The sequence below is a fragment of the Barbus barbus genome (genome assembly GCF_936440315.1).
Source record: "Barbus barbus genome assembly, chromosome: 25".
NCBI classification, from domain to species: domain Eukaryota; kingdom Metazoa; phylum Chordata; class Actinopteri; order Cypriniformes; family Cyprinidae; genus Barbus; species Barbus barbus.
In genome coordinates, this window is record NC_136753.1 from 12684281 (window position 1) to 12711869 (window position 27589).

A 27589-nucleotide genomic window follows, 5' to 3' on the forward strand; every position below is an offset into this window, starting at 1 on the left:
TTTGAGTGAAATAAGTATGGATAAATATATTTATTATTCCTTTATAATGTGAATTACAAATGGCTCACCATTTGGTAGGTATTGCATTAAAACTGTTATTCATGCATTAACTGCTTATCAATAATTTATAAAGCTTTTGTAAATTATTATTATTATTGTTGTTGTTGTAAATGTTTTTAGTCATTTATGAACACCTTTATTAACCCTTTACAAAGGGAACATTAATGTAAATTGTTACCATCTTTATATGAGATGTGAATGCATTAAAAATAGTTTAGCTCTTTTTGACTGAGCTTTAACTTGTTTTGCGTTCATAAAGATCTTGTCTGGTCAAGTATGTCATTTCGCATAAATGTCAGCTAAAAAGCGGAAGATAAACAGGAAGAGTCTACAAACCACAGTGCCTCACGTGGGGGCTATATATTGCTGATTGGTCAAGCATGAGCAGTGTTAGTTAGAGAATAAACCTAATTTAATACTCTGTTTGTGTGGAACTTCATATCTTTCAAAGTATTATTCCAATTATTATCCAATGGCAAATTTTTACACTTTTACAATGAAAAATAAATAAATCACAATGCATTTTACATTGTATTGCTTTTCTACATAGTGTGTTTTAGTACTTTAATGAAAATCTTGAGTTAAATATAAGTGTAACGTCTGGTAATAAAAGCACCTGCACAATGAAGGAATATAACTGAATAGACTTTAATAACAAACTCAGAGAAACATTACCAAACACTATTATAACAGAGAGAACAGACAGAGTCAAATGGAGAACTGAGGGTTTAAGTACAAGAGGAAAACAAAGGAACTGATTAGTTAATTAATCAGACAACAGGTAAACATAATGAACTAATCAGGGCCAGGGCTGGACTGGGACAAATAATCGGCCCTAGCATTTTGGCCCAGACCGGCCCACTACATACGAGCAAAATAATAAGTATTATTATTATTGTAACGGAGTATTATTACTGTATTATACACCAAAAAGTACGTCGGCCCAGCGGGAAAATGCCCGGTCTGCCAGATGGCCAGTCCGCCCCTGATCAGGGCAACTAAGGAAAACTAGGCCAAAAAAGGCAGACAGAAAACAAAGCATACATGTTACAGTAAGCTTGTGTTAAAGTGGCATGATATCCTCCTGAACATGCACAAGAATATTAAAGTCAATTATTGTCATTTTGATCTGATTTGTATCAGTTGTTGTTAATCAAAATGTTATAATTATTAAGTTTATATAAATATAAGTTTATTTGGTAACACTTTACAATAAGGTTCCATTTTTAACATTAATTACATTAGTTAAAGGGCACCTATTATGCAAAATCCACTTTTACATGGTGTTTGGACATAAATGTGTGTTAGCAGTGTGTGAACACAAACACCCAACAATGATAAAAATCCACCCTCTCCTTATTTTTAATCCCCATTAAATCAAATCAGTCTCACTAGGCCTGCCGTTTTTATTCTCTAAGCAATATGACATCACATTGCATAGGGCCAGGCCACAGAGCCTGATTGCCCTACTGACAACCCTGCATTTCCATAGTTTTCTCCCTCAGCGGTTGCTGTCCTCCATTTTAATCACTCTCAAGCGACTGTAATGTCAACAACTTTTCATAAGCAATCCCTGTGTTCTGTTTTTGGATGTAAGACTGAACATCAGAGTCTTTATTTTCTACCAACATCTGAGCCACTAAGGACACATTGGATTAGTTTTTTTTTTTAAGGTAACACACCTTAAAATCTATACGTTTATGTATGCCGCTGCACAAATCATTTCACTTCAGACTGCTTTGTGAATGTCATGTCATTATAGTGCTTAACGTTTTAACCATATTTGTGGCATACGTTATCAAAGTATTTTGACTGATCAGAGTCACGCTTGTGAGATTAGTTTGTGATGCACTGTTTCTTCAGAAGCACGGTCGCATGGCTTGGTCAATTGAGCCACAACGATGACAGGTCAGCACAGTGCAAGCTCTGTAACATTGTGCTGTTTCTTCCCACTTTCAGTGCATCTGGCTTCCCATATGTACGGCTGAACACCGGTTCTCTTGCTCTAAGTGATGTTGCTACTGTCGGCTGTTTATTTGTGTAGGTATGCAAAGCAGAAAGATTTATATGCTACGCCCTGTTCTGGAGACGGGGAGGGAATATGCAGCATTTAAAGTAATACACATTAAACTCTTTTTTTAGACACACCCCAAAAATGACATTTTCCAGATGTTAGAATAAATGATCTGTGGGGTATGAAGCTGAAACTTCACAGACACATTCTAGGGACACTCAAGATCAATATTACATCTTGCAAAAGGGGGCATAATAGGTGCCCTTTATTATAAACTAACAATGAAATATATTTCTAAAGCATTTATTAATCTCCGTTAATGTTGACTCCAACATTTACTAATACATTATTAAAATCAAAAGTTCAAAAGTATCTATTAATATTATTTAATGGACCTGACCTAACAGACTAACAATGAACAATTTTTATTATGTTAACAAAGATGAATAAACACTGTAACAAATTATTGTGAGTTAATGTTAGTTAGTGCATTAAATATAATTAACAATTGGAAACTTACTGTAAAGTGTTACCATTTATTTTATGTTAAGAGATTTCTAAACTGAAGTAAATATCTTTTCTCTTTACGCTGAGTAAAATGACTCATTCTGAGGATTGTCAACAGAATTTGTTGGTAATTTACTGTATTAGTGTATTACTGTAATACATCAGTGTATAAGAAATCCACCTAAAGCAGTTTAAAATAATTCGATCCATTATTTAATGAAATATTTTGTTGCATTTTACTTTACAATGTTAATTTGCACATAGAGAGACAAGAGACACGCTTGTCAGAGACAAGATATGCAAAAAAACAAAAAAACATTGACATTACATTAAAACATTAAAATACATTACAAATGTACAAAAGTACAAAAGTAACAGCATGCATGTTACTTAATACATAAAAGCCTCATCTGCAAACACACTGCATAAGTTTTAAAAGTTCAACGTTAGTCAACACAAGAAACATGTCAGTGTGGCTTTGTTTTGATGCATTCTAAAAGGTTATAGAAAGGAAGAATACAATACCACAACTGCAAAGGAAGATGATTGGTTAAGAGTAGAAACCAAGTTAAAAAACAAACATCAAAGAGTCAAATACACACTGTGCAAACAAGTATCATTTTTCTGTTTAGTTTAAAAATTGCAATAAGACAAAAAGGCGTTAATGCTATTATTATGATCAGAGGAGTGAAATATGATTATCTATTTTCCATCAATCAGTTCACTGTTGGCCTATTTGTCAGACAGAAAGTAGCAGGCACTTCACAACTTTCTTGAGTTCTTTGCACATGCATGAGCACATCAGACCACAAAAGAGGTCTTTGACACTTAATTTGTCCATCAACTAACAATATCTCTTAAACCACTGCATCTTTTTCTGTTCTTCACACACTTAAACTATTTTAAATTCTTCCTCATCTACAGCATCTTAAATATAATTCTGATAATCACACTAAATTAATTATAGAATTTTATTTCTCTCTCTCTGAACTGACAGGAACAGAAAAAAATGTAAATGATAAACTCAAATACGAAGCAATAAATCATTTAAAAGCTTTGCCAATCCAAATAGAGAGTTATACAACTTAAACTCTATATTTAGCGCATTAGCTTGGTAGATTGATAGTCTGAGTTGATCAATATCCGTACACTGGTCTGGCCGTCCGAATTGCTCCGTTTCATCTCTTCATAAACTGAGTCTGAGGGTTGATTTGATGGTCTGTATTTCTTGTTCCCCCAACACCTCTTCACCTGAGGATGACAAAAAGAAGTGAATCATTTAAAAATATCAAATTGTCATGAATCTTGCAATGTTCTTGACCTTCAAGATTCTCCAAATCTTCCTTCAGCTTCTAAACTGACTATAGGAAAACAGCACACCAGTAAACAGGGGTACAGTAATGGGGGGGGGGGGGGGACTGTACAGGAACAGGGTTCAGAACCACTGAGAAGATTAAAAGGACATTTTATTTGGAAGAGAGACACGGATGAACAGGATCAACTTGTGAACCTGTCAATCTTGTTCAGAAGAATTTTGACGCTTGCTTGTGGTACATGACTGCTAGCGGCGCATACTGTGAAATCTGTCAATAAACAATCAGACATAACAGCGATTTTTTTGTGGTCGAATAAAAAAACAAGGGTGTTTATTTGAAAAGTTGTAGGGTTTTTTTTTGTTGTTGTTTTTTTTTTAGCTTTGTGGCTTCTGTTTCTCGATTGAAAGCCTATAGAAGTGATTTGGTTATAGAATGTGAGCTGTGCATTAACGTGCATTAGCTAATGATTATGTCAACCGTTAAGTGGTTCATACGGTGGCCGAGAGAGCTCAATGCTCTGCAAATAGAAAAAAATACCTGCAAATTAAGAAAACAACTTCATCGATTTGACAAGCGCACTGCAAATGCTCACAACACAACCAAATAAAGAAACGCACTGCAAATAGAAAAAAGACCTGCAAATTAATAAAACAACTTCATCGTTTTGACAACAAGCGCACTGCGAATGCTCACAACACAACCAAATAAAGAAACGCACTGCAAATAGAAAAAAGACCTGCAAATTAATAAAACAACTTCATCGTTTTGACAACAAGCGCACTGCAAATGCTCACAACACAACCAAATAAAGAAACGCACTGCAAATAGAAAAAAGACCTGCAAATTAAGAAAACAACTTCATCGATTTGACAACAAGCGCACTGCAAATGCTCACAACACAACCAAATAAAGAAACGCACTGCAAATAGAAAAAAGACCTGCAAATTAAGAAAACAACTTCATCGATTTGACAACAAGCGCACTGCAAATGCTCACAGCACAACCAAATAAAGAAATGCACTGCAAATAGAAAAAAGACCTGCAAATTAATAAAACAACTTCATCGTTTTGACAACAAGCACACTGCAAATGCTCACAACACAACCAAATAAAGAAACGCACTGCAAATAGAAAAAAGACCTGCAAATTAATAAAACAACTTCATCGTTTTGACAACAAGCGCACTGCAAATGCTCACAACACAACCAAATAAAGAAATGCACTGCAAATACTCACAAAACAACCAAATAAAGAAACGCACTGCAAATAAAATATTAAAATTGTGAGCATTTGTAGTGAGTTTCTTTAATTATTTGTGTTGTGAGAATTTGCAGCAACTGCTGTCAAATTGATGAAGAAGTTTTCTTAATAAACAGACACCGCCCGATCTAAATATTCCCTCACAATTTAATAGTAATGATTTTATGAATTTCTTTACTGATAAAATAGATAACATCAGAAATACAATAACAAATGTAGATTCTACTGCGTCTAGTATTTCAGCTTCATTCATCGCACCCAAAGAAAAACTGCAGTGCTTTACAACTATAGGACAGGAAGAGCTAAATAAACTTATCAGTGCATCTAAACCAACAACGTGTTTATTAGATCCTATACCCACTAAACTACTGAAAGAGTTGTTGCCCGTAGCAGAAGAACCGCTTCTCAATATTATTAACTCATCGTTAGCCTTAGGTCACGTCCCAAAACCATTCAAGCTGGCGGTTATTAAGCCTCTTATTAAGAAACCACAACTAGATTCTAATGAACTGGCAAATTACAGACCCATTTCAAATCTTCCGTTTATGTCAAAAATTTTAGAAAAAGTTGTGTCTGCTCAATTGTGCTCCTTCTTGCAAAAAAATGATCTCTATGAAGAATTTCAGTCAGGTTTCAGGCCTCACCATAGCACAGAAACTGCACTTGTTAAAATTACAAATGACTTGCTTCTTGCTTCAGACCAAGGCTGCATCTCATTGCTAGTATTACTTGATCTTAGTGCTGCGTTTGACACTATAGACCATGATATACTCATAGATCGACTACAAAACCATATTGGTATTCAAGGGCAGGCTTTAAGGTGGTTTAAATCATACCTGTCCGATCGCTACCACTTTGTTCATTTAAATGGAGAGTCATCACAATTATCACCAGTAAAGTATGGAGTACCACAAGGATCAGTCCTAGGTCCTCTTCTATTTTCAATATACATGTTGCCTCTTGGTAATATTATTAGAAAATACGGGATTAGTTTTCATTGCTATGCTGATGATACTCAACTATATATCTCAACAAAACCAGGTGAAACTTCTAAACTATCTAAGGTAATAGATTGTGTAAAAAATTTAAAAGATTGGATGACCAATAATTTCCTCCTATTAAATTCAGATAAGACAGAGATATTACTTATTGGACCAAAAAACAATACACAGAATCTCTTGGATTACAATTTACAACTAGACGGATGCACTGTCACATCCTCTAAAGTCAAAAATCTGGTTGTTATATTAGACAGCAATTTGTCCTTTAAAAATCATATTTCCCATGTTACAAAAACAGCATTCTTCCATCTTAGAAACATTGCCAAGCTTCGAAACATGCTTCCTGTTTCTGATGCAGAAAAGCTAGTCCATGCATTCATGACCTCTAGACTGGACTATTGTAATGCACTGCTAGCTGGTTGTCCTGCATCTTCAATAAACAAGCTACAGATAGTCCAAAATGCAGCGGCTAGAGTTCTTACCAGATCAAGAAAATATGATCATATTACCCCAATTTTACAGTCTCTGCACTGGCTACCTATTCAGTTCCGTATCATTTACAAAATATTATTACTTGCCTATAAGGCCCTAAATGGTTTAGCTCCTGCGTACCTAACTTGTCTTCTACCACGCTACAATCCAACCCGCTCCTTAAGGTCGCAAAACTCTGGACTTTTGGTAGTGCCTAGGATAGCAAAGTCCACTAAAGGAGGTAGAGCTTTTTCACATTTGGCTCCTAAACTTTGGAATAGCCTTCCTGATAACGTTCGGGGTTCAGACACACTCTCTATGTTTAAATCTAGATTAAAGACACATCTCTTTAGCCAAGCATTCACATAATGCATTTTATAATCTTGTACTGTAGTATATCTGATCAAATGTACATTATTATTATTCTTTAGCTTGGGTTGAACAAATCATTTTTGCTTAGATGGAACAGCAGCTACGCTAATTATGTCTCTATTTGTCTCTGTTTCTGCCACGGGATTAACATCCCGTGGTAATTAGGAATGACAGAAGCTTCAGTCTGGATCCAACCCCTAAATGATCTGAGATGACCGAACACCTGAGAAAAGATAATGCCAACCCCTCAGAGGACCTAAGAGGATGCCAACGCTCAGACAACATACAGAATTACCAAATGACCACTGGAACTAGTTGAGACCTTACAATCTGACTTTGCTGCAGTTAAATTGAACTGCTGGTTTGTTGGCCAGAGGATTTTGATTTTGATATTGTGCAGTTGCTTTGACACAATTTACATTGTTAAAAGCGCTATATAAATAAAGGTGACTTGACTTGACTTGACTTAATTTGCTGGTGCTTTTTCTATTTGCACATGTTTTCTGAAGTTGCAGCTCGTTGAGCACTCTCAGCCACTGTAGTATTCATCTATTAAAAGACATCTGAAAGTGTAGTGCGGTTTGCATTCACAGTCAGTGAGCTTGACTTTTGAGCACCATTTCAAAAGTTTCCTGTGGTTTTTAAACACGCCATAAGTAATTTTACATGTAAAGCTTTAACTTATTTTGACAAACAGAGTGTTTGGAAAGTTAGTTTTAAGTTTTGCTTAGTGTATAAATGTAAACAGAAAATCAACCCAGAGTTTAGGAACTGCAAAAGAATTAGACAGCAACAGATATTCAACAACAAATTAAACCACAAAGAGTTTCAAAAGCAGCTGTCATTTGCGCACTGCAGGTTTACACATGACAGCATTCCTCTGTAATGTATTTCAGATATATGCATAATGTTGTTTATAAGTTTAGTTTTTGCATTTGCTTTGTGCCAGGAGATCCACACTGATTTTTGGGTGTATATATATATACTTACCTTCAGAATCACTAAGACGAAACCAATGATGCACAGTAGCGACATGACAGCACACACAATGAGAACGATCTTCACATAAGCATCTTCTGGGCACTTTATATCTTCTTTTTCTTTTTCTTTTTCTTTTTCTATTTCTTGTTCTTTTGTTTCGTTTTGTTTTTTTGTTTCATCTTCTTTTTTTCCCTCTGATTTTTCCATGATAGAAAAGAATAGAAATTCAAGGTCAGAGAATCAGAGCTATCCTCTATGTTGTTTTTCATTCAGTATTAATAAAAAAAATACTGTAATTCTCAAACTCTGCATCTGAATATAAGTTTCCCGTTTACATAGTTTACATACTAAATACATGCATTGCATTCAGACCACAATAAACCCATCATGTTTGATAATAAAATTATTTACATGAAGTGTAAGACACACTTACCTATCCATAACCATGTGACCGCGTGACCGACTGTAATTTTTTCTTCCAAATTAAATTCACACCAGTAAAGCCCAATGTCTGCGCTATGTAACTTTGAGAAGGTGACATTAAGGTTGGGAAATGTTCCAGCTACATGGACTTTGGCTTTGTACATGTCTGATTTAGGGGTAAAATTGTTGTCTTTGTAATAGTAGAAGACGTCCTGCCTATTTTTACTTGCTCCTTCTCGTTTGTACATGTACACTCCATCTTGAGGGGTTTTATCAGTAGCGCACTGGATGATGATCTCATTCCCAACAGCTCCAATTAAAGGTGTAACTGTGTTTAAGAAAAACAACTAATGAGACCTTAAACAGTCACTGATGAATGTCCAGGCTATAGTGCATCTTAATTTTTGTAGCAACATGCACAAACATCTAAACACACAAATAAAGTATTTCATTTACATGAGTGTGCTCAATTGTCTTTTCTTAACTTTCTTAACTCTTAAATTTCTACAAAACATTTTCTACTGCAGGATCTAGTATCCATGAAATTAACATTTTTAAATGTTGAAATGGAAAGCAAAATGTATATAAATATACATGTTCATACCTTTCACCATTGCGTCTGCCCCTGGGATGCTTCTTAAACAGATACTGATCAATAGAAAACTGTATCTCACAACACACACCATCTTCACAGCTCTGCGAGACTATGACTAGCTTCTGTTGAATAGCATCTGGTGGAAGTGGTGGTCACATGCAGCATTTATCAGAAACTTTTTTTTCTCAAGGAAGTTGAGAACCAAGTAGTTTTGCATTGTAATTGCAGTAGCTATGTTAGCTTAGAATATAGATATATAATATACAATACATATTCTCACTTGACAACTCACAAAACAGTTGGTAACACTGTGACACAAATAGCCTAAACAAGTCATTAATGACATGAGTCCTCAACATTGATTTTAAGGACGTGCTTTTTACAGTCTAATCCTGAATGTTTAAACTTTCCTATTTATTTATATATTTATTTATGTATTTATTCAATTAGGATGTTATGTGCATTATATAAAGTTATGTGGAGTGTTGACACATTAAAAGGATTTAATATGTGTCTTCAGCTGTATCTTCACCTCATTATCATTTGTATATAAATTCATATGTGTTCCTCCTAGGTTTTTCTGGTATTGTCAATGTTGGTTGTGTTTGGTTTGTATGCTTTGTTTGGATTCTTTCCAGTGTGGATCATTAAAGACCTCGGGCCTCATTTATAAAGTGTTTGTATGCTCAGATTTGATCTTAGAGTGTGCATACGCTTAAATCTACGCCAGCGCTCATATTTATAAAGACGGTCTTTGACGTGGAAAAGTGCTTAGCTTCACGTCAGGGTCTGAGCAGACGTACGCACTTTTTATTGTCGGAGTATTGCAGGTTTTTTAAAATGTAAGCTGTTCTTGCAGCTCACTGTTATAAATTATGATGATTGGTGATATTTTTTGTTAATGCCATTAATTAGGAGTCGTTTACAAGGCAGAGAGCTGAAACCATTCAATTGCCTGCAAGTTCAAGATCATTTGCGATTCCTAGATTTCACATCTGAAAGAGACGCGTACGCGCGTTTTCTGTTCGTACGTTCATTCTTTGATATGATATTATTGTAAGATCAAATTTAGGATGGTTTCTGTGCAATATTTTATAAATGAGGCCCCTCGTCTTCTTTGTGTGCTTTTAACATCAAAGTTGTGACAAAAGACCAGACCAAGAAATGGATTTTGCAGTGCAGCCCAGAGTTGGCATGATTTCATGAATTACATGTTGCAGTTTTGTCATCTCGCCGTTCGTTCCCCGTACACAACGAGATGCTAAAATCTTTGTATTGGATCAGGGCCAACTACCAACATCAAGTAGACCTCCCAGACACTCAAGGACTTGGAGACTCAAGGAGAGATGCCGTCATCAAGTGTCTGGGGAGTGTTTCCAGAGTCATGCCACAGCTGCAGTCTAACCCAGAGCCCAACTCGTCACCACCTCGATTGATGGATATTTTGCCAGCACCCCCTGCAGACTGGAACCACCCGCAACATGTTAGCCTGTGCCTAAGGAAAGAAGGACTGCGCATACCATCGCCCTGGAGCCGAAGCACCTCTGGTCTGACCAGAGGCCTGTTTCATAAAGCAGGTTTACCAAATGAGCCTTATTTCAGTTAGTCTGACTCATTGTCAAAAGATTTGGTTCCATAAAGCAAATTTAACATAGATCAAGCTTAGTCACTGTGGCAACTTATGCTAAGAAACTAACCTGGGGGATATTTCATAAAAGACGCTAAGAAAAGCAGGGATTAAAGTCCAAAACCTGACTTGAAATAACCTAACAAATCACTAAATCGGTTTCATAAACGACAATTTAAGTTCACACAATCTCACTAATTTGATCCAGGTTCAGTGAATCTAGATAATTTGATGTTGCCTATTCTTAAGCAGCCCTTAATGTCGATCATGGATCAAATCGATCCACCATGGCAAACAGTGAATATATTTGTGCTGTGTAACTGTAAATCAAATGTAAGCTGGCTAATACAGCCCTAATTGCTACCTCTAATGAGTTAATGTGTATTCCTCTTATCAGTTCAAATGTAGTCTGTTTTCTATTATTTAATATCATTTTTAATTCAGTGATTTTAACTTTTAATTTAGTGTTTTAATGCTTTTGTCACGTGTTGATTTCTGTTTAGTTCCTGTTTGTCCTTATTTGGTCGGTTCCTGTCATTAGTTAATCATCCTTTATTCCATTCACCTGTTTTGTATTAATCATCTCCTTTGTTCCTTTGTTCCAGTCCCTTTATAAGTCCTCAGTTCTCCCTTCGTCTTCATTTTGGTTTAATGTTTTATAATGGTATAGTGTGTTGATGCCTATTAAAACTCTTTTTCGTCCACTCCTTGTTGTGCGCCTACCTTTACAACTACAAAACCGTTACAGCTTTAATGTTTTAAATAAAAATTTTAGATTGTAATGTTTTACTATAACCATAAAACAGCTGATCAACTGAATGTGCAAGTATCAACTTTGTTAAAAGGTTTTCATATATCTTAAAAAAGATCATTAAATTTGGAGCATAATACATTGGTTGTAGCCAAGGCCTGTATTATTTAATTTATTTAAGTTGCACTTTCTGTATATTTTCATTTTTGGACTGATAATAAAGTAAAATTGCATGTGAGAGAGTCAGTGGTAATATCAATGCATTCGTATTGGTCAGTGTTAGAGGAACTCTGCTTAGCCTGACAGTTAGCCTGCTCCGGACAAGGTTAGTTTCCCAGCATAAGTTGCCAGAGTGACTGAGTTTGAGCTATGGTAAATTTGCTTTCTGAAACCAAATAAAGTGACAATAAGTCAGACAAACTGAAATAAGCCTGGCTTATTTGGCAAACTTGTTTTATAAAACAGCCCCCAGGTCCAGAGCAGGGTAACTTTCAGTCTGCAAACTAAGTCTGAGTTCCTCTAACACTGACCAATAAGAACGCAATGATATTACTTACGACTGACTCTCTCACATACAATTATTTGACTTTATTATCAGTCCAAAATAAAAGTACACTGTATATTCACTGTTTGCCATGGTGGATCGATTTGATTCATAAACGACATTAAGGCCTGCAAGAATAAGCATGCACATCAAATAATCTTGACTCATTGAACCTGTGAGATTGTGTGAACATGGAACCGCTTTAGCACCGATTAATTTGTTAGGTTACTTCAAGTCAGGTTTTGTACTTCAATCCACGCTATTCTTAGCATCTTTTATGAAACAGGCCTCAGAGTTGTGAGCCAGCATCACTGCCATGGGGGTCCTTGTGGAATACGTATGGAGTATGGATGTCCATATGGAGTCCCCTCACTCTCATGCCACTGCGAGTGAGTAATGACTGAACTTAATGGACAGTTTGTCTTAGGGTAGAGAGATGAATCCCTTGTGTCCCTTAATCTTGCCTGAATATGTATTATCATCTTTAGTCCTGCTGACTCTGCCCACCCTCCCTTTCCCATGACCTCTCCAGACTGCTATTAGAACTGCATTGTTTTTTGTTGGTTTCTGTGCTGTTCTCCACTACCCTCCTCAGTCCTCAGCCACTCCTGCCAACCAGTCATCACCATCCCCCATCAGTCCTTCAGTTCCTCTTCTCTGTGGCATGGTTATACCTTTGGTCTGCTTGGGAGCCACTTCTTCCTGGGTGTAATGAGCCCCGTGACTCTGCCTCCAGCCTCAGTGTGCTCTGTTCTACCTCTAACTGTGGCCCTAAATACTACACCTGGGCTCTTTCTTCCCTCGACTCCAGCGTGGACCATCGGGCATTTGGCTTTGCTGGGCTCCCTCGGACTGTCGGCTCCACCTAGGTCGTATATCGCTGTGGACTTGTGGGCCATTTACTGCTCTCTGGCACTCTACCCCTTCAACCTCGGACAGTTCCACTCTCGCTCATGCTCAGCCTTAGCCCTCAGTTGTTCCAGGTCAACCTCATCCCTAAAAATACCCACTTCCAACTCTGGGGGTCAACTCATTTGTGTTCCATCACTCCCTTGGCTCTCCGTTTGCACTTTGGGCTCCACTACTTGTTAAGTTAACTTGTTACTTCAAATACTAATTTACAAAGAAGTATTAAGATATATATATATTATTATTATTATTCTTTTTGTGGTTATAAAAACAGACCTAAGCCAACAACAGCCTTTAAAATAACTTAAAATATATTATATAAAAACAATGAGGCAATAATGATAGGTTCATTAATAATTATATGGTTTCATTGAAAAACACTGTTAAAATACATAATTTAAAACAAAATAAACAATTTAGATATTTACATAACATATTTTTATAAATGCCTGTAAAGGAAGCCAAAGGCCTGGTAATACATTACAGAATGATCAACTCATTGATCAAACATTTAGGCTTATTCAAATATCTTACATTTTTGGCGGCCAACTGCTCAGTTTTCTTTTGTGTTATTTTTGAATGCTTGAGACTAAAAAAATCAATCAGACAACTGTATTAATAAAATAATAGCCAAAGGTAACTGCCTAGAGCTAAAATTGTAATTAGTAAATAATGTAATTTAATGATAATTTATTTATTTATTTACTTTTATATTTTATTAAAGTTCTATTTTGACCCCTATAGTAGTTTTTTTTTTTTCATCCATAATATTTGGGGGAAGGGGGCCACAAGAATACAATTCTGCTTAGGGCACCCATTTGGCCAGCAGCGACCCAGTACAGTACCTATAATGACAGATCACCATAGAAGTCAATAACAAAAAAAATTAAATTTGTTACTTGTAACAACAGAATAGTTACTAGTGACTATTGAAGGGAGTACTAGTATCTAATAAATAACTAGTATCTAAAGAATAAGGTACTATTATTTAATTGTACTGTTTGTAATGAATAAGTACTATCTAATAAATAGGTTAAGTACTAGTGTCTATTTAATACATACTAGTATCTAAAGAATAAGGTACTATTATTTAATTGTACTGTTTGTAATGAATAAGTACTATCTAATAAATAGGTTAAGTACTAGTATCTTTTAAAAAGGTACTGGTAGCTAATGAATAAGTACTAGTATCTTTTAAAAAGGTACTGGTAGCTAATGAATAAGTACTAACACACTATAAAAAAAATGCTGGGTTAAAAGCAACTCAGCTTGGGTTATTTGGTAACCCAGCGCTGGGTAAATATTGGACAGAACACATGGGTTATTTTGACCCAGCTGGTTGGGTTAAACGTTTTTTCCAAACATGCTGGGTTGTTTTATTTAAGTCATCTGTTGTTTAAAAAGTATTATATTGCTGGCTTAAAATGGACTGAAAAAAATAAAATGAAAAATACAGTACGCACACACAGAATTACTAGAGGAAACAGCAATAATCAAAAGATGAACATTTATTATTAAGCAAGAACACGTGGACAAAATACGAGACCAATTGAATTTATTTGGGTGAATACAGCAGAGTTCACAATATTAGTACACACATTTAAACTCGTTTAAAAAAGCACTTTAGACATAAAAATTTAACATTTAAAAGTAGCATTTTAATGTGTATTCAACCGTTCTCTGTAGGCTAATCACTTTTTACTGAAATAGCGTTCATGCCGGTGTGTCAATCTGAGCCTGTGAAGGGCTGCCTTTGCGTTTCACTCATTGAGAGTTGCCACGACTGACTCCACAACCTGCCCATAAAAAAAAACAGTATGGAGATTAGACAACATATATTAACATCAAATTAACTTAAACTCAGTACTATAACGAATAAAATCCATTTGTTATGCAAGGAAAAAGGCGTTTCTATCATACGAAACGACCGACCGCTGCTGACGCAGCGTGGAGGGTCTCACTGCAGGCCACAAGATCCAGGGGGTGTGGTTAGATCCAGATCTAACCCCTCCCACCTTACAAATACCTGAACCTACCCATCTCCACCCCCTGATCCTTAAACCCACCCAATCTCCACCCCTAAACCTACAATGTCCTTATGTTGCATTGCGTAATATAATACAATTTACAGCACAGTAAAGACTTTATAAATGAAATAAAATGTACACAAACTACCCAGCACCTGGGTAAACATATTAAAAACAACCCAATAAAATGACCCAGCGGGCTGAACCCAGCATTTGGGTAAAGAAAATAACCCAGCATTTTTTAGAGTGTACTTAATGTAAAAGATACTAGTATCTAAAAAAAAAAAAAAACTACTAGTAGCATGAAAACAGATACTAGTATGGCTAATAGATTAAATATTAAAACGGCTTGCCATACAGCAAAAGGTGTCTTGTAGTTGGTTTAAAAGGGATGATTAACATCAGAGCAGATGAAAGATGTCATTCATTCATTGTGATTGCATTAAAAATTTATAGTTACCGTATATTTAATAATTAACTTAGGCTATTAGCTAAGACTGATCAGTACATGGTACTCTCACCAAAGACATGCCTAAATCATCAGGGTTCTGCTGATGACTACCAAGTTTTCTGTCATTTGGCAAAAGCGTTGCCAAGATACAACCTCATTTCCTGTATGACATCAAAGCTATAAGCTTCACACTGACATAAACTTGTAAAAATACCTCCTATGTCCGCAGCATGAGCAGAGCATCAGAAAAACTGCAACAGCAGGCGTACACAATTGTAGCAGTTGCACAAATAAATTGTGCAACTTCTACAATTATTATAAACTTTTAAGTCCATTGTAGTCTTTATTAACCTTTACAAATTGGTCTTCCCGTTCCAACAGTTCTGTCCACACCTCACAGTCTGCCTTTCTTTCGTGTTGATCTGTCTAAGAAGCAAGAGTCTGGAAATGCTAGTTTAACTTGTCACGTGACAAATCAGACCTTCAATTAATTTGGCCAAATCAGATCACTTAAAGCTATTCACACCAAAAGCAATAACTATAATGAGAAGTATTTTAGCATCTACACCAACAGACAGTAATATTCTGTTTATTATAAGCGTGCATTGCGGTTATGTTCTCTACCATTTAAATGCTCAAGCTCTTTAAAATCTGGTGGATTCTGAAATTGTTCTGAAAGAGATTCCAACGATATTGTTCCTCTGTGTCATTAAATGTTAAATAGCTGCGGTGTGGACTCATTCTTGGTGTGAAGAGGCCTTTAAGAGACTTGGGGGAAGTCGTGGCCTAATGGTTAGAGAGTCGGACTAGTAATCGAAAGGTTGCGAGTTCGAGCCCCCGGCCGGCAGGAATTGTAGGTGGGGGGAGGGAATGTCCAGCGCTCTCTCCACCCTCAATACCACGACTGAGGTGCCCTTGAGCAAGGCACCGAACCCCCAATTGCTCCCCGGGCGCTGCAGCATGGCTGCCCACTGCTCCGGGTGTGTGTTCACGGTGTGTGTGTGTGGATTTGTTCACTACTCACTGCTGTGTGTGTGCACTTGGATGGGTTAAACGCAGAGCACCAATTTCGAGTATGGGTCACCATACTTGACAATACGTCACGACTTTACTTTTGACTTTACTTACTTTTTAAACTGCCTTCAATAATATGGCAGCATGTAATCATGTTTAATAAAATTAATATTAATTTAGCTTGCTATTGAAGATACAGCTTTTTCTAATGCTGCTTTCCTCTCGTTCTGTTAAACTTGCACACAAAATTCTGCCTTTCTCTGCCTATTCATCGTCATCTTATTCCTTTACTCCGTCACTGACTTGCATGGTTTTTTTTTTCGTGCTCTATTGTAAGGTAGAAACTGAGAGTTTGCATGATGGCCTTTTCTCAGACTCTGAATCGGATGTATACAGATGAACTCAGGAGCCTGCTAGAGTTGCCAGGGAACTTGAGCTTGAAGTTTACTACTATAACTGCTTAATTTATGTTTAAACAACAATAATACTTAAACATGGGGTCAATAGATATTTTCTTGTTTTACTGCTGAAGACCAAAAACGAAAAAGAAAATCAGTCACAGCAAGCCGGTCAAACCAGTCCTGATGAATGAGGAATGAACATGGTCTTCTTGTGCCCAAACAGAAAAGAGAAAGCTGGAAAGTTGCACATTTACATTGGTATGTCTGTATTCAGTGCCTTTATGTGTGGTGATGTTGATCTCTCAAAAGACAGCAGTTACTTCAAGTCAGCAGTTATAGTTTTTCACACATGCATATTTTTATAGCTCCTAGAATGAGCAAATTAGCTGTGCATCATCTCTGGGCATGAAATGACTGAATCTGGTTAGTTCTGACACCTGCACCTGAATTCACCAATACTATTTCTCTAGAGTTATTGTTTTGTCTGTTTGTTTGAAGGAGGATGAATCCAGTTGATGAAGATATCAATTCAATGGTCACCAAGTGAAGCACCGCTGCCTGAAGCCATCAGATATCTGCTGTGAAGACTGCATTCACGAACAGCTCTACTGCGACAGCTCAGATGTTACGGCCCATAAAAGAAACTTCACAAATTAACAACTGCAAGATTCTTTTGGCCCATACCTCCAACAAGAATTAATGATAAGTCCAGTGCAACAATTATAAATAAAAATACTATATATTGTTTGATTTAGCACACCCTAAATACATGACATTTACACCAGGTGTTGTGTGAGTAAGAGACTCTAGCCACCCGAGCCATGGACTGCTCTCACCGTCACCATCAGGCAGATGTTATCACAGAACCTTCACCAGCAGACTGCAAGACAAGTTCTTTCCACAGACAATCAGACTGAACTAAACTTGTACCATTAACACCACACACAGCACACCAACCTCTAGGCTAGGTTTGACTCTTGGGATGATAAAAATGAAATTTGGGCCAAATGGTATGAAGCAGCTAACAGACAGCACATTTATTGCACATATAACAAAAAACAAATAATACAAGAACAAATTAGTATTTTGCTGTATTGTCCCAACACAACACTGCTGAAATGGGAAACAAATTCTATATTTAGTCCAGGTTGTGCATAACAGGTCAGAGGAAGCAAAGAAAGAGAAGAAGAAAAAAAGAAAATGTCCAAAAGTCCTCCTGGTTCCTTTGCAAGTTGGTGTGTGTGTAATGTAAGATGAATGTATGTATAAGGCCTTGTTTTATCCTACTACCCGGGTAGTGTGTGTATGAAGTAATAGCTTAGCTGTAACTTAATTGAAAAGAATCCCACGGTGCAGACCATTCACAGAATCACAGGGTCTGGCTCGCCATAGCTCACAAAAGCTCACAGTTGATCATGTCACAGGGTGGAATCAGGCAATTAAAAAAACAGTCAGAGTTTATAGAAATAACTTCTCGATCGACATCAATATGAAATCCTTTTGAAACCCATGAACATACTCGTGCGTACCAGCTGAAAAGTTTTTTTTTCTTCTCCAAATCTCTACGTCTCAGTTAACGAATTCATACAGCGACCCCTACTGCATTGAATTGAAGTATAGAACAGTGTAAAACTCTAGGGGGTTACACATGGAAGAAGTTTATGATGGGGACATGGACAAGCAAGCAAGAGGAAGAAAACCAGGAGAGCTCTGATGATGTGCAGGAAACTGAATGTGATTCTATGATACAGGACATTTTACTATGCATGCATTTGGGTGGCTTCATCTGATTAAAATATTATGGTTTTAAATAACTAATTTTTATTTCTCTTCAATATGATTTGTCTTTATATGCTACTTTAGCTTTGTCTTTATGCTGTATCTTCAAGTAAAGCATTGTACATGGTGTCGGATAATAAAGTATGGTGAATATTCTGTATTAGGGATGGTGTTTGGTAAATACACCATTTAATTGTGTAAACAATGCATATTATTACTATGATTGTTTTAATTAAGACATGAACATATGGTCCCGATTAATGACTTCGTTATGAAGGGAATGCTGAAAGATGCATTAGAAGAGACTGCATGGACTGTACTGTATGATGAGCAAGATGAGCGTGCACATTACTGATGTTTAGCACCTGCAGAGTGTTGTGAATTTGTTTCATTTGTTTCCTTTTTTCTTTTTTTCCCCCTTATTTACTTTGCACTACATCTCCCACAATTCCTAGAAAATTACATTTAGAGTGAACTCCATATATGGTGCACTACATTACCCATGTTCCCCTGGTTAAGGTCTATAAATAGACCTCACTTCCTTCCTTTTGTCCCCTTTCTTGCATTGGTGAGGTGTGGTTGTTTGAATGGACACCCAACCATGTGCTTTGAGTCCTTTCCTTAGGATGCGTTACGTAAGTTTGTTTGTCAGTTGTATAGTTTGAATTTGTTTATTTGAATTTAGATATGTAATCCTTATTTGGATTGAGTATAATATTGATGTATTAATGAGTTGTTTGTAGGAGTTTTATTGTTCTTTTTTATATTGTTTGTAGTGACCTAAAACCATTCTGTTTATGGTAGTCCTGTTCCACATGGTAGTCCTGTTCCACATGAATTTGTGAACTGCATGTCATGTCAGCTGTTAATATTTGTGATTATTCACTTCAGTGGAATAAAAAGAGAACAAAGGACTGGTGTTCCTTCCAGTGTTTTAATCAGACACGCCACCAAGTTTCTACATTTAATGAACTTTGGATATCTTAACATCTTCCATTCAACACAGAGGACAAAGATGAGACATTTCTAACACAGAGATACAAATTAGGTCCTTTTATATCATGATTCGTTGAATTGCAGGAATTGTATGGCTTTTGCATCATAAACCACACACTGCCTGTACCTTGTCTTACTGAATGACATATTGACATTGTGTAATAGTGCAATAAAGTGTCACAGTATGTATTAGCGGTTTAAATTGGTGTCTTTGTTTACTGTCAACACTGTATTCTTGCTCCTGATCTAATGAAATAAATGGAGCCCATTCCAAATAGTCACTGATGTATATATTTTTTGGGTCTATTCTTATTCTAAGATAACTACGACTTGCTACTTGCATATTGACAAGTTGTTGTGATACTGAGAATAGACCTGTGCATGTTTTACTGCCCTTCCATGCAGGGGCCCAGTAGAGAGAAAGGGGAAGTGGTGTGTGGCCAAGTATGATGACCCATTCTCAGAATTTGTGCTCTGCATTTAACCCATCCAAGTGTACACGCAGTAGTGAACATACACCCAGAGCAGTGGGCAGCCATTGCTACGGCACCCGGAGAGCAGTTGGGGGTTCGGTGCCTCAGTCTAAGTTTTGAGGGTGGAGAGAGTGTTGGTTATTCACTCCCCAACTTACAATTCCTGCCGGACCTGAGACTTGAACACACAACCTTCGAGTTACAAGTCCAACTCTCTATCCACTAGGCCACGACATTGTATTGTTTGCAACATTAATTTGGGTTAAAAGATTGTCCAATCACAACAAGTTCTGCGAGTGCCAAGAGAACTTCAAAGCCAATGGCAACCCAGTTGAGCAGAGGCGTCACACTTGTCCATATATGATCATTTGTAACAGGATCTTCCGGGTTCTTGTGGTGAATGGATAGAGAACCAGTTCAAGATTTATTTGTCTCCACTCAACATAAAACTGCAACAACGAATTGCATCATGTGGTTAACTTGATGCAGCAATAAATTTGTTGATTAGTGTTTGTTTGTTTGTTTTTTTCCAAACAAGGGTGTAATGGTTCCCATTGTATACATTGTTTACACTAATATTAATGTACAATATTTAAACTCAAAAGTGTGCATATACTGTGTGAAAAATAATAAATGTCAAAATGTTTCATTTGCTTACAAAAACAACATAATTATTCAAACGTGCAGTATTTTTCTACTATTCAATTTTGCTTCTGTAATATTTACAGTTTATGTATAGTGTATTAAAGGTACAATTAATCACTTTTATGTTTCCTGGAAATGGACCCTACAAACTTACTATTCTTAGCTCTGCCAGTTGACCTACTGGAATATATAAATAGAACACACACACACACATTGCACACATTACAAATTTCCCAAAGTTTATTGATATGTCAAACTTTTCCAAGACAAACATAGTGCCCAGAACAGCACTCTCTCTCGCCAGTTTGTGCTACTATGAAAAATAAATAAATAAAATCAAAAACAAAAAAGCAGTAAGAGTGAAACATAACTCAAAACAATAACTGATTGATAAAGTAATGATTCATGGAATCATTACATGGAAATAAATATGTAACTAAAAAATCTGCAATAAAAAACCCTTTAAAAAAGCATTGTCTAAATTAAACAAAATAAAGAGAATTTGTTTACAGAAGATGTCATAAGATGCCAAATAACATTTTACAAACCAGGAGTTTTGAGGCTCCAGGTGAAAAATAAATACTATTTTCTTCCCTTCCTTCCCTAATGAACAAATAGTCAAAAAAAAGTTTAAAAACAATATTTTAATATTTTAAGATTATTATTCTCCTGTAATCATTGTTTGCTTCTATTGTGACTAAGTGCAGGGCCAATTAAAATGGTTAACAATTATATATATATATATATATATATATATATATATATATATATATATATATATATATACACAAATACATACACATATATATATACATATATATATATATATATATATATATATATATATATATATAGTGACAGGAGTGAAATTAATACAAGTAGACTTGCTAAGACTGGAAGTTGGCAGTAAAGGGCTGAGAGCAGATGTGCCACATGAGAGAGAGAGCAATGTAGAAGCTTCTGGAAGGGCTGATATTGTGGGGAGCTGATGCAGAAGCACTAAGTAGTCTGTGAGAAATCCTGCAAGACAGAAACAAAGAGAATTTATCACATGATGAACAATAAAAACCTTGACAAAAGCAAATAGCAAACAACAACATACTGTAACTTCAGCGTGTATAACAGTAAACAGATAGTTTTCGTCTGTTGGTGTGGATGCTAAAATATTTCCCATTATATTTCTTGTTCTTGGTGTGAACAGCATTAAGTGGTCTGATTTGGCCAAATTAATGGAAGACTAATTTCCAGACTCTTGCTTCTTAGACAGATCAACACGGAAAGAAAGGCAGACTGTGAGGTGTGGACAGAACTGTTGGAACAGGAAGATGCTGCACCAATTTGTAAAGGTTAATAAATACTACAATGGACTTAAAATAAACTTTATTATACAAATGCTCTGACTACTTACTATGAGCACAATCTGCATGAGAGTTGAGGCAATGGCCAATGTCAGCAGTTGTAGAATGTAAAAGTGGTAGAATTTTGTATGAGTACACTCGTACAATGTCATATGAATTTGCTGACTTGGTAAATTGTATGAATTATTACTACTTCAACTTGAGACTTTTCTGGGGGTTCTTCCTGATGGGGCCATCATGGGATGTGTAAAGCAAAGTTGAAGAAATATCACATGTTGTGCAAAATATAACTGCAGTACAGTTCAGTCAAGGTGCTGAGACCAAACACAGACGCACCATTGGAAGTGTTTGCCTTTGCAGCTTTTGGTCTTCTCCGTAAACGCACAAGATAGCCAAATTCAAATCCTATGACAGGCCTTCCTTTGGTCTTCCCTTTCAGCTGAAATGAAGATAAATATACACATGATGAGACAGTGTGTTAAAATGATCGGTAACGCTTTAGATTACAGTCCGCAATGTACCGCATAATTAAACAGAATTTACAGTGTACCTATTTTGTAACTATAGAGTACCTCCACAGTACCTACTCGTAGGTATAAGGGAACAATATGCAACGTTTGGGGAATAAGGGTGTAATAACCTGCAGAAGTATTTTATAACTAAAGGGTACCTATTCTGAAATTACGTGATATGTATGACACAATTTTCCGCGTGAGCATAATTTAAAGCTGTACGTACCTGTAGGTAAACGGAAACAATGTGCAAAGTTTGGGGGATAAGGGGGTAATGACTTGGAAAATTAAAAGTATTTATACTGTATTTCATATGTAATGTAACTATTCTAAGATTATGTGGTGTCACGGCACGCTGCGAGGGTGCCGTGGAAAAGACGGAGTCTGGGTCCAAATGCAGGTGAGGGTATTTAATAGAAACAAAAAGGCCAACACGGCACAAAAAAACAAAACAGAAAAGGACTGGGATACAAAAACGGCAACGAGGTGCGTGTATCCCAGCCCAGAGCAAACACTCGAAACAAACAGTACAACCACAATTTCAAAAAACACTTAATGGAACCAGGCAGAGTGGTGGGAGAGTGGTATATAAATAGTCCATGACAATGGGGAACAGCTAGGGGTGTAATGAGTGGGACAGGTGTGTGTGATGTGACAGGTGTATGTAATGTGACAGGTGTATGTGTTTACGGGAGATGAGTCCGGGAGGAAGGGAGATTGTGACCTCTGGTGGAGACGGGAAGAACTGCCGGGCCCGGACTCATGACATGTGGTATGCATGACCTACTGTGTTTGGCAACAATATTATGATTTGTAACAAGTTGCCTCACTGTAATAACATAAAATATACAATGCAGTATATTTTTCACTACATACTGGGTACTTATTGTATTACAACATATATCTTACATGACATTGAAACAAATAGTAAACTGTAGTAGGCCTATACTACTGTATAATTTAGTAATTATAATAAAGTTAAAACCACCATAGTCGAGATTACTAAAGTATGGGGAAATTTTGTAATGAGTCTCTGCTATGAGTTGGTTTAAAAATTTATATGAAAATTTACCTGATAAAAGAGCATTGCATATGGTCATGTCAGCAGCGAATCATGTACGTTGAGGTGCAGTACAGTGGAAAACTAGATTACCTGTTTCCAGCTGCTCCCAGGATATAACATGTAAATAAAACATCATAATATACATGTACATTTACCAAATTTTTATTTTTTATTTTTTTATAGCTGTAGTGCTGTTGGTGCACTTGAACTTCCGTATGTGGTTTGAGGAAAGTAGAATAAAATGTACAACATTTTTCTTAAGTACTATGCAAACATACACCCTTGTTACGTGTAGTTACTGTGTAAGTGTAACATCCGCAGGCTGTAATCTAAAGCGATGCCTTGTTACCCTCTTGTTACGTGTAATTACTGAGTAAGTGTAACGTCCGCGGGCTGTAATCTAAAGCGAAGCCTTGTTACCCTCTTGTTATGTGTAGTTACTGTGTAAGAGTAAGATCTGCGGGCTGTAATCTAAAGCGATGCCTTTTTACCCTGCTTGTTACGTGTAGTTACTGTGTAAATTTAACATCTGCGGGCTGTAATCTAAAGTGAAGCCTTGTTACCCTCTTGTTACGTGTAGTTACTGTGTAAGAGTAAGATCTGCGGGCTGTAATCTAAAGTGAAGCCTTGTTACCCTCTTGTTACGTGTAGTTACTGTGTAAGTATAACATTAAACAATTTTAGTAATGCTACAATAGATGTGTTTCAAAGTTATTAACAATGAACTGTATTACATAGTTAAATGCAAGGTCCAAAGACCTTAAATTACAGAAATATTTTTATTTAACAATTTTAATAGATCTTTTCCAAGAACAGAAAAAAAATACAAATTTGCAACCACTTATGCAAAAAAAAACAAACACACACAGTAGTGTTTCTATACCGGTATGGGGAATTAAAACCTACCATTCACATCCATATTTCTCAGAACAGGTTCTTCTATATTCTATATATTATATACAATTCTATAATTATCTCTCTGTTGGGTAGATGCTGAATGAAGTTTCAAGTTTCTCCTTCCGGTGTCCGTGCTAGTTCAGCCGAGTTCGGACCACTTGAAGCTCGAAATAAGGATTTATTCAGGTTCTGATAACTAGTTATTTAAGAATTAATTACTCATAGACCGATTAGTAACTCATAAGCAAATAACAAAACAACAAACAAGAAGTCTTTGTTACGGGGCGAACACGACGTGAGACGTGCGGATCCATTTGCAAGCTTTATTCAAAGGCAAGGTCACAAAACAAGCAAGGTTCATGAAATGGCAAACAGGAACAACACAGGCAAGACTAAGAGTAATCATAGGGCAAGCGTGGGTCGACGATCGGCGAACAATATCCAAGAGGGCAAGTCAGAGAGATAATCCAGGTACACAAGCAAAAATCCAAACGAGGTGCAAACAAAGTCCGAACGGCAAGGCAAAGGGTTAATCCAGGAAACACGGGCAGGTATCAAACACGAGAAAACTAGCAAGGCAAGACTAGAACAACTGAGTGGGCTCCGTAGAGTAGCTATCGCTAGCATATACGCTATACAATACTCAGTAGAGAGGAAGAGGAAGTCCATGGTTTATGTAGGGTGTGTGATCAGTGCAATCAGCTGTGGGTGTCGTCAGTGCAATGAATGATGGGAATTGTTGTCTGATGTGACATGCAACAGTTAGTGCAGTGCAAGAGTCCATGTGGTGAGCGAGTGACCTAAACCACTAGATTCATGACAGTCTTCGCCACGCAATTGCCGGCCTCGTCCATCTCTTCTTCCAGCCTTTTATAGTCTTCTATCCACTTGTGTCATTCTCGCACACAACTACTTTGCACTCCCCCTGTCTGTGTTTGCTTCAGCTTCTTGGGTAGACAGAGAACGTGACCTTTCACCCAAATACTTCTTACAGCAAGGTTAACAGTTCAAACAAAAGACTACTACATTTCTAGACAGTAAGCATGCCTATCGTGCCCTTTAGTTATAAAATAGCTACTTACAGTATAAATGCTTTATAATTCCACAGGTTATTACCCCCTTATTCCCCAAACGTTGCATATTGTTCCCTTATACCTACGAGACGAGTAGGTGCTGTGGAGGTACTCTATAGTTACAAATAGGTGCGCTGTGAATTCTGTTTAATTACGTGGTACATTGCGGACTGTAATCTAAAGCGTTACCGTACTTATTTGAAATGTTAAGAATTTTTTTTTTTATAATAAAATATTTAATTGAACTCTACTGTGGCTATTTAGACTAGTCACAACATAACAAAAGTAAAAAAAAAAAAAAAGCAGATCTTACTAGTGTTACAAGTCGGTCAGGTTCTCCCCTCAGCCAGTCACAACGCACTGCCTCTCCGGAATACTAATCACCTGCACCTGTCCCTCATCACCTCATCAATCAGGCACAGTTTATAAGCACACACCTCAGCTTCACCCATTGTCCGATCTCATTAATGCGAAGTGGACTCAACCTACTGGTATTATCGTCTGATACTAGCAGAGTGACTTACCTGTGTTACTTACCTGAATTCTCTTCCTCCAGTTGTGCATGTCATCTGCAGCTCCAAACTCCACGCTGAGGTGTGTGCTTCCCGATCTCCTGTCCCCCTGTTCTCCTGGTCTCCGTCTCCACAAGTTCCTGAAAGGCAAAGGATTCCTGTTACTCCCAGTATTCACCTCCCTGGACAAACTCAGTGTTGGATTACTCACCTCAAGTTCCCCGTCTTCAATACTGACCTACCAATTCAATAAACCATTAATTGTTCATACTTACCCCTGTGTCTAGATCTGTACTCACGTAACAACTAGTGAGATAAGAGTTATTAAATGAAAGTGACATGACATGTGGCCAAGTATGGTAACCCCAGAGCCGTTGAGAAACAGAGTTGCGACACGCTTTGATCTCGCCGCCGCGCGGTCACGTGGTTCATGGAGCTCTCAATAGTTCTGTCAGTAGGTTTGAATGGGATTAATCGGGTCAGACAACAACAGCGGGTATACTTGCAGCATTTTCCGGCAAATATTAACACAAAACGTCCATTCATGCATTCGTTTAATACACTGACAGTAGCATTTTGTCTGTGGAGTTTAATGGAAATAATATTAATGGGTTTTCTTGTTTAACTATGGAGGAGTAAAAACATAGTACAATGCAACACACAGGTTAAGGCGGTTAATTTCTTTGTATGCAAAGTATAAATAGTGTAAACTGCTTAATAAAGAAAGCATGACTTTGTGTGTTTTTGTGTTACACTTATTCCTGTGGATGTGCAGGCAATGATGAAATAAATTATGCGTAAAGAGTATAAGAAATCTAATTTACATTCTATGTAAAATGTGTTATTGTATTAATATATATTTCTTCATCTATGGTCATCTATTATTCACATTTTAATACAATATTATGTTAAAATATAAGATACAATATGCATACACAAGTGAATATCAATGAATGCTAGAAAAATGCTAGAAATGGTTTTAGACATTTTCCAAAAAAACATCTAAAGACATCTTTTTCGCCACCATCTGACCAAAATATAATAATAAATAAATTAATAAAATAAATATAAATAAATAGAATAGAATAGGTAAGTGCTACTATTAATTGGTCAGATAGTGGCGAAAAAGATGTCTTTAGATGTTTTTTTTTTGTTTTTTTAAATGTCGGAAACCATTTCTAGCATTTTTCTAGCATTCCTTGTTATTCACTTGTGTATGCATATTGTATCTTATATCTTAACATAATATTGTATTAAAATGTGAATAATAGATGACCATAGATGACGAAATATATATTGCAGTTTTTTACGATTGTTTACACACTAAAATAAACATTTCCACACAATTTGCAAAATTCTACTCCAATGAGCAAAACACCTCCACAGATTTGCACAACATTACACACAGTGATTTGTAAAACTCTACACACATTTTCCCACCTTAGACACAGATAAGGATTGTGAGGTTACTTCCTTGTCATTACAAAGCCCCAGATTGCCAATGACCACACTAATGAACGAATTGGATAATCACATCCACCAGGTGTGGAAGCACAC

General features: G+C 36.6%; 1 protein-coding gene across 1 annotated transcript; it reads right to left on the reverse strand.

Annotated features, from left to right (window-relative positions):
* Positions 1–2774: 2774 nt before the first annotated feature.
* Positions 2775–9139, reverse strand: LOC306844543 (uncharacterized protein). The gene is made up of 4 exons (XM_079376762.1): positions 9010–9139; positions 8416–8733; positions 7992–8176; positions 2775–3832 (listed from the first exon to the last, which is right to left on the reverse strand). The coding sequence occupies exons 1-4, from the start codon at positions 9089–9091 to the stop codon at positions 3680–3682; spliced, it is 738 nt and encodes a 245-aa protein (XP_079232888.1). The 5' UTR covers positions 9092–9139; the 3' UTR covers positions 2775–3679.
* Positions 9140–27589: the final 18450 nt, after the last annotated feature.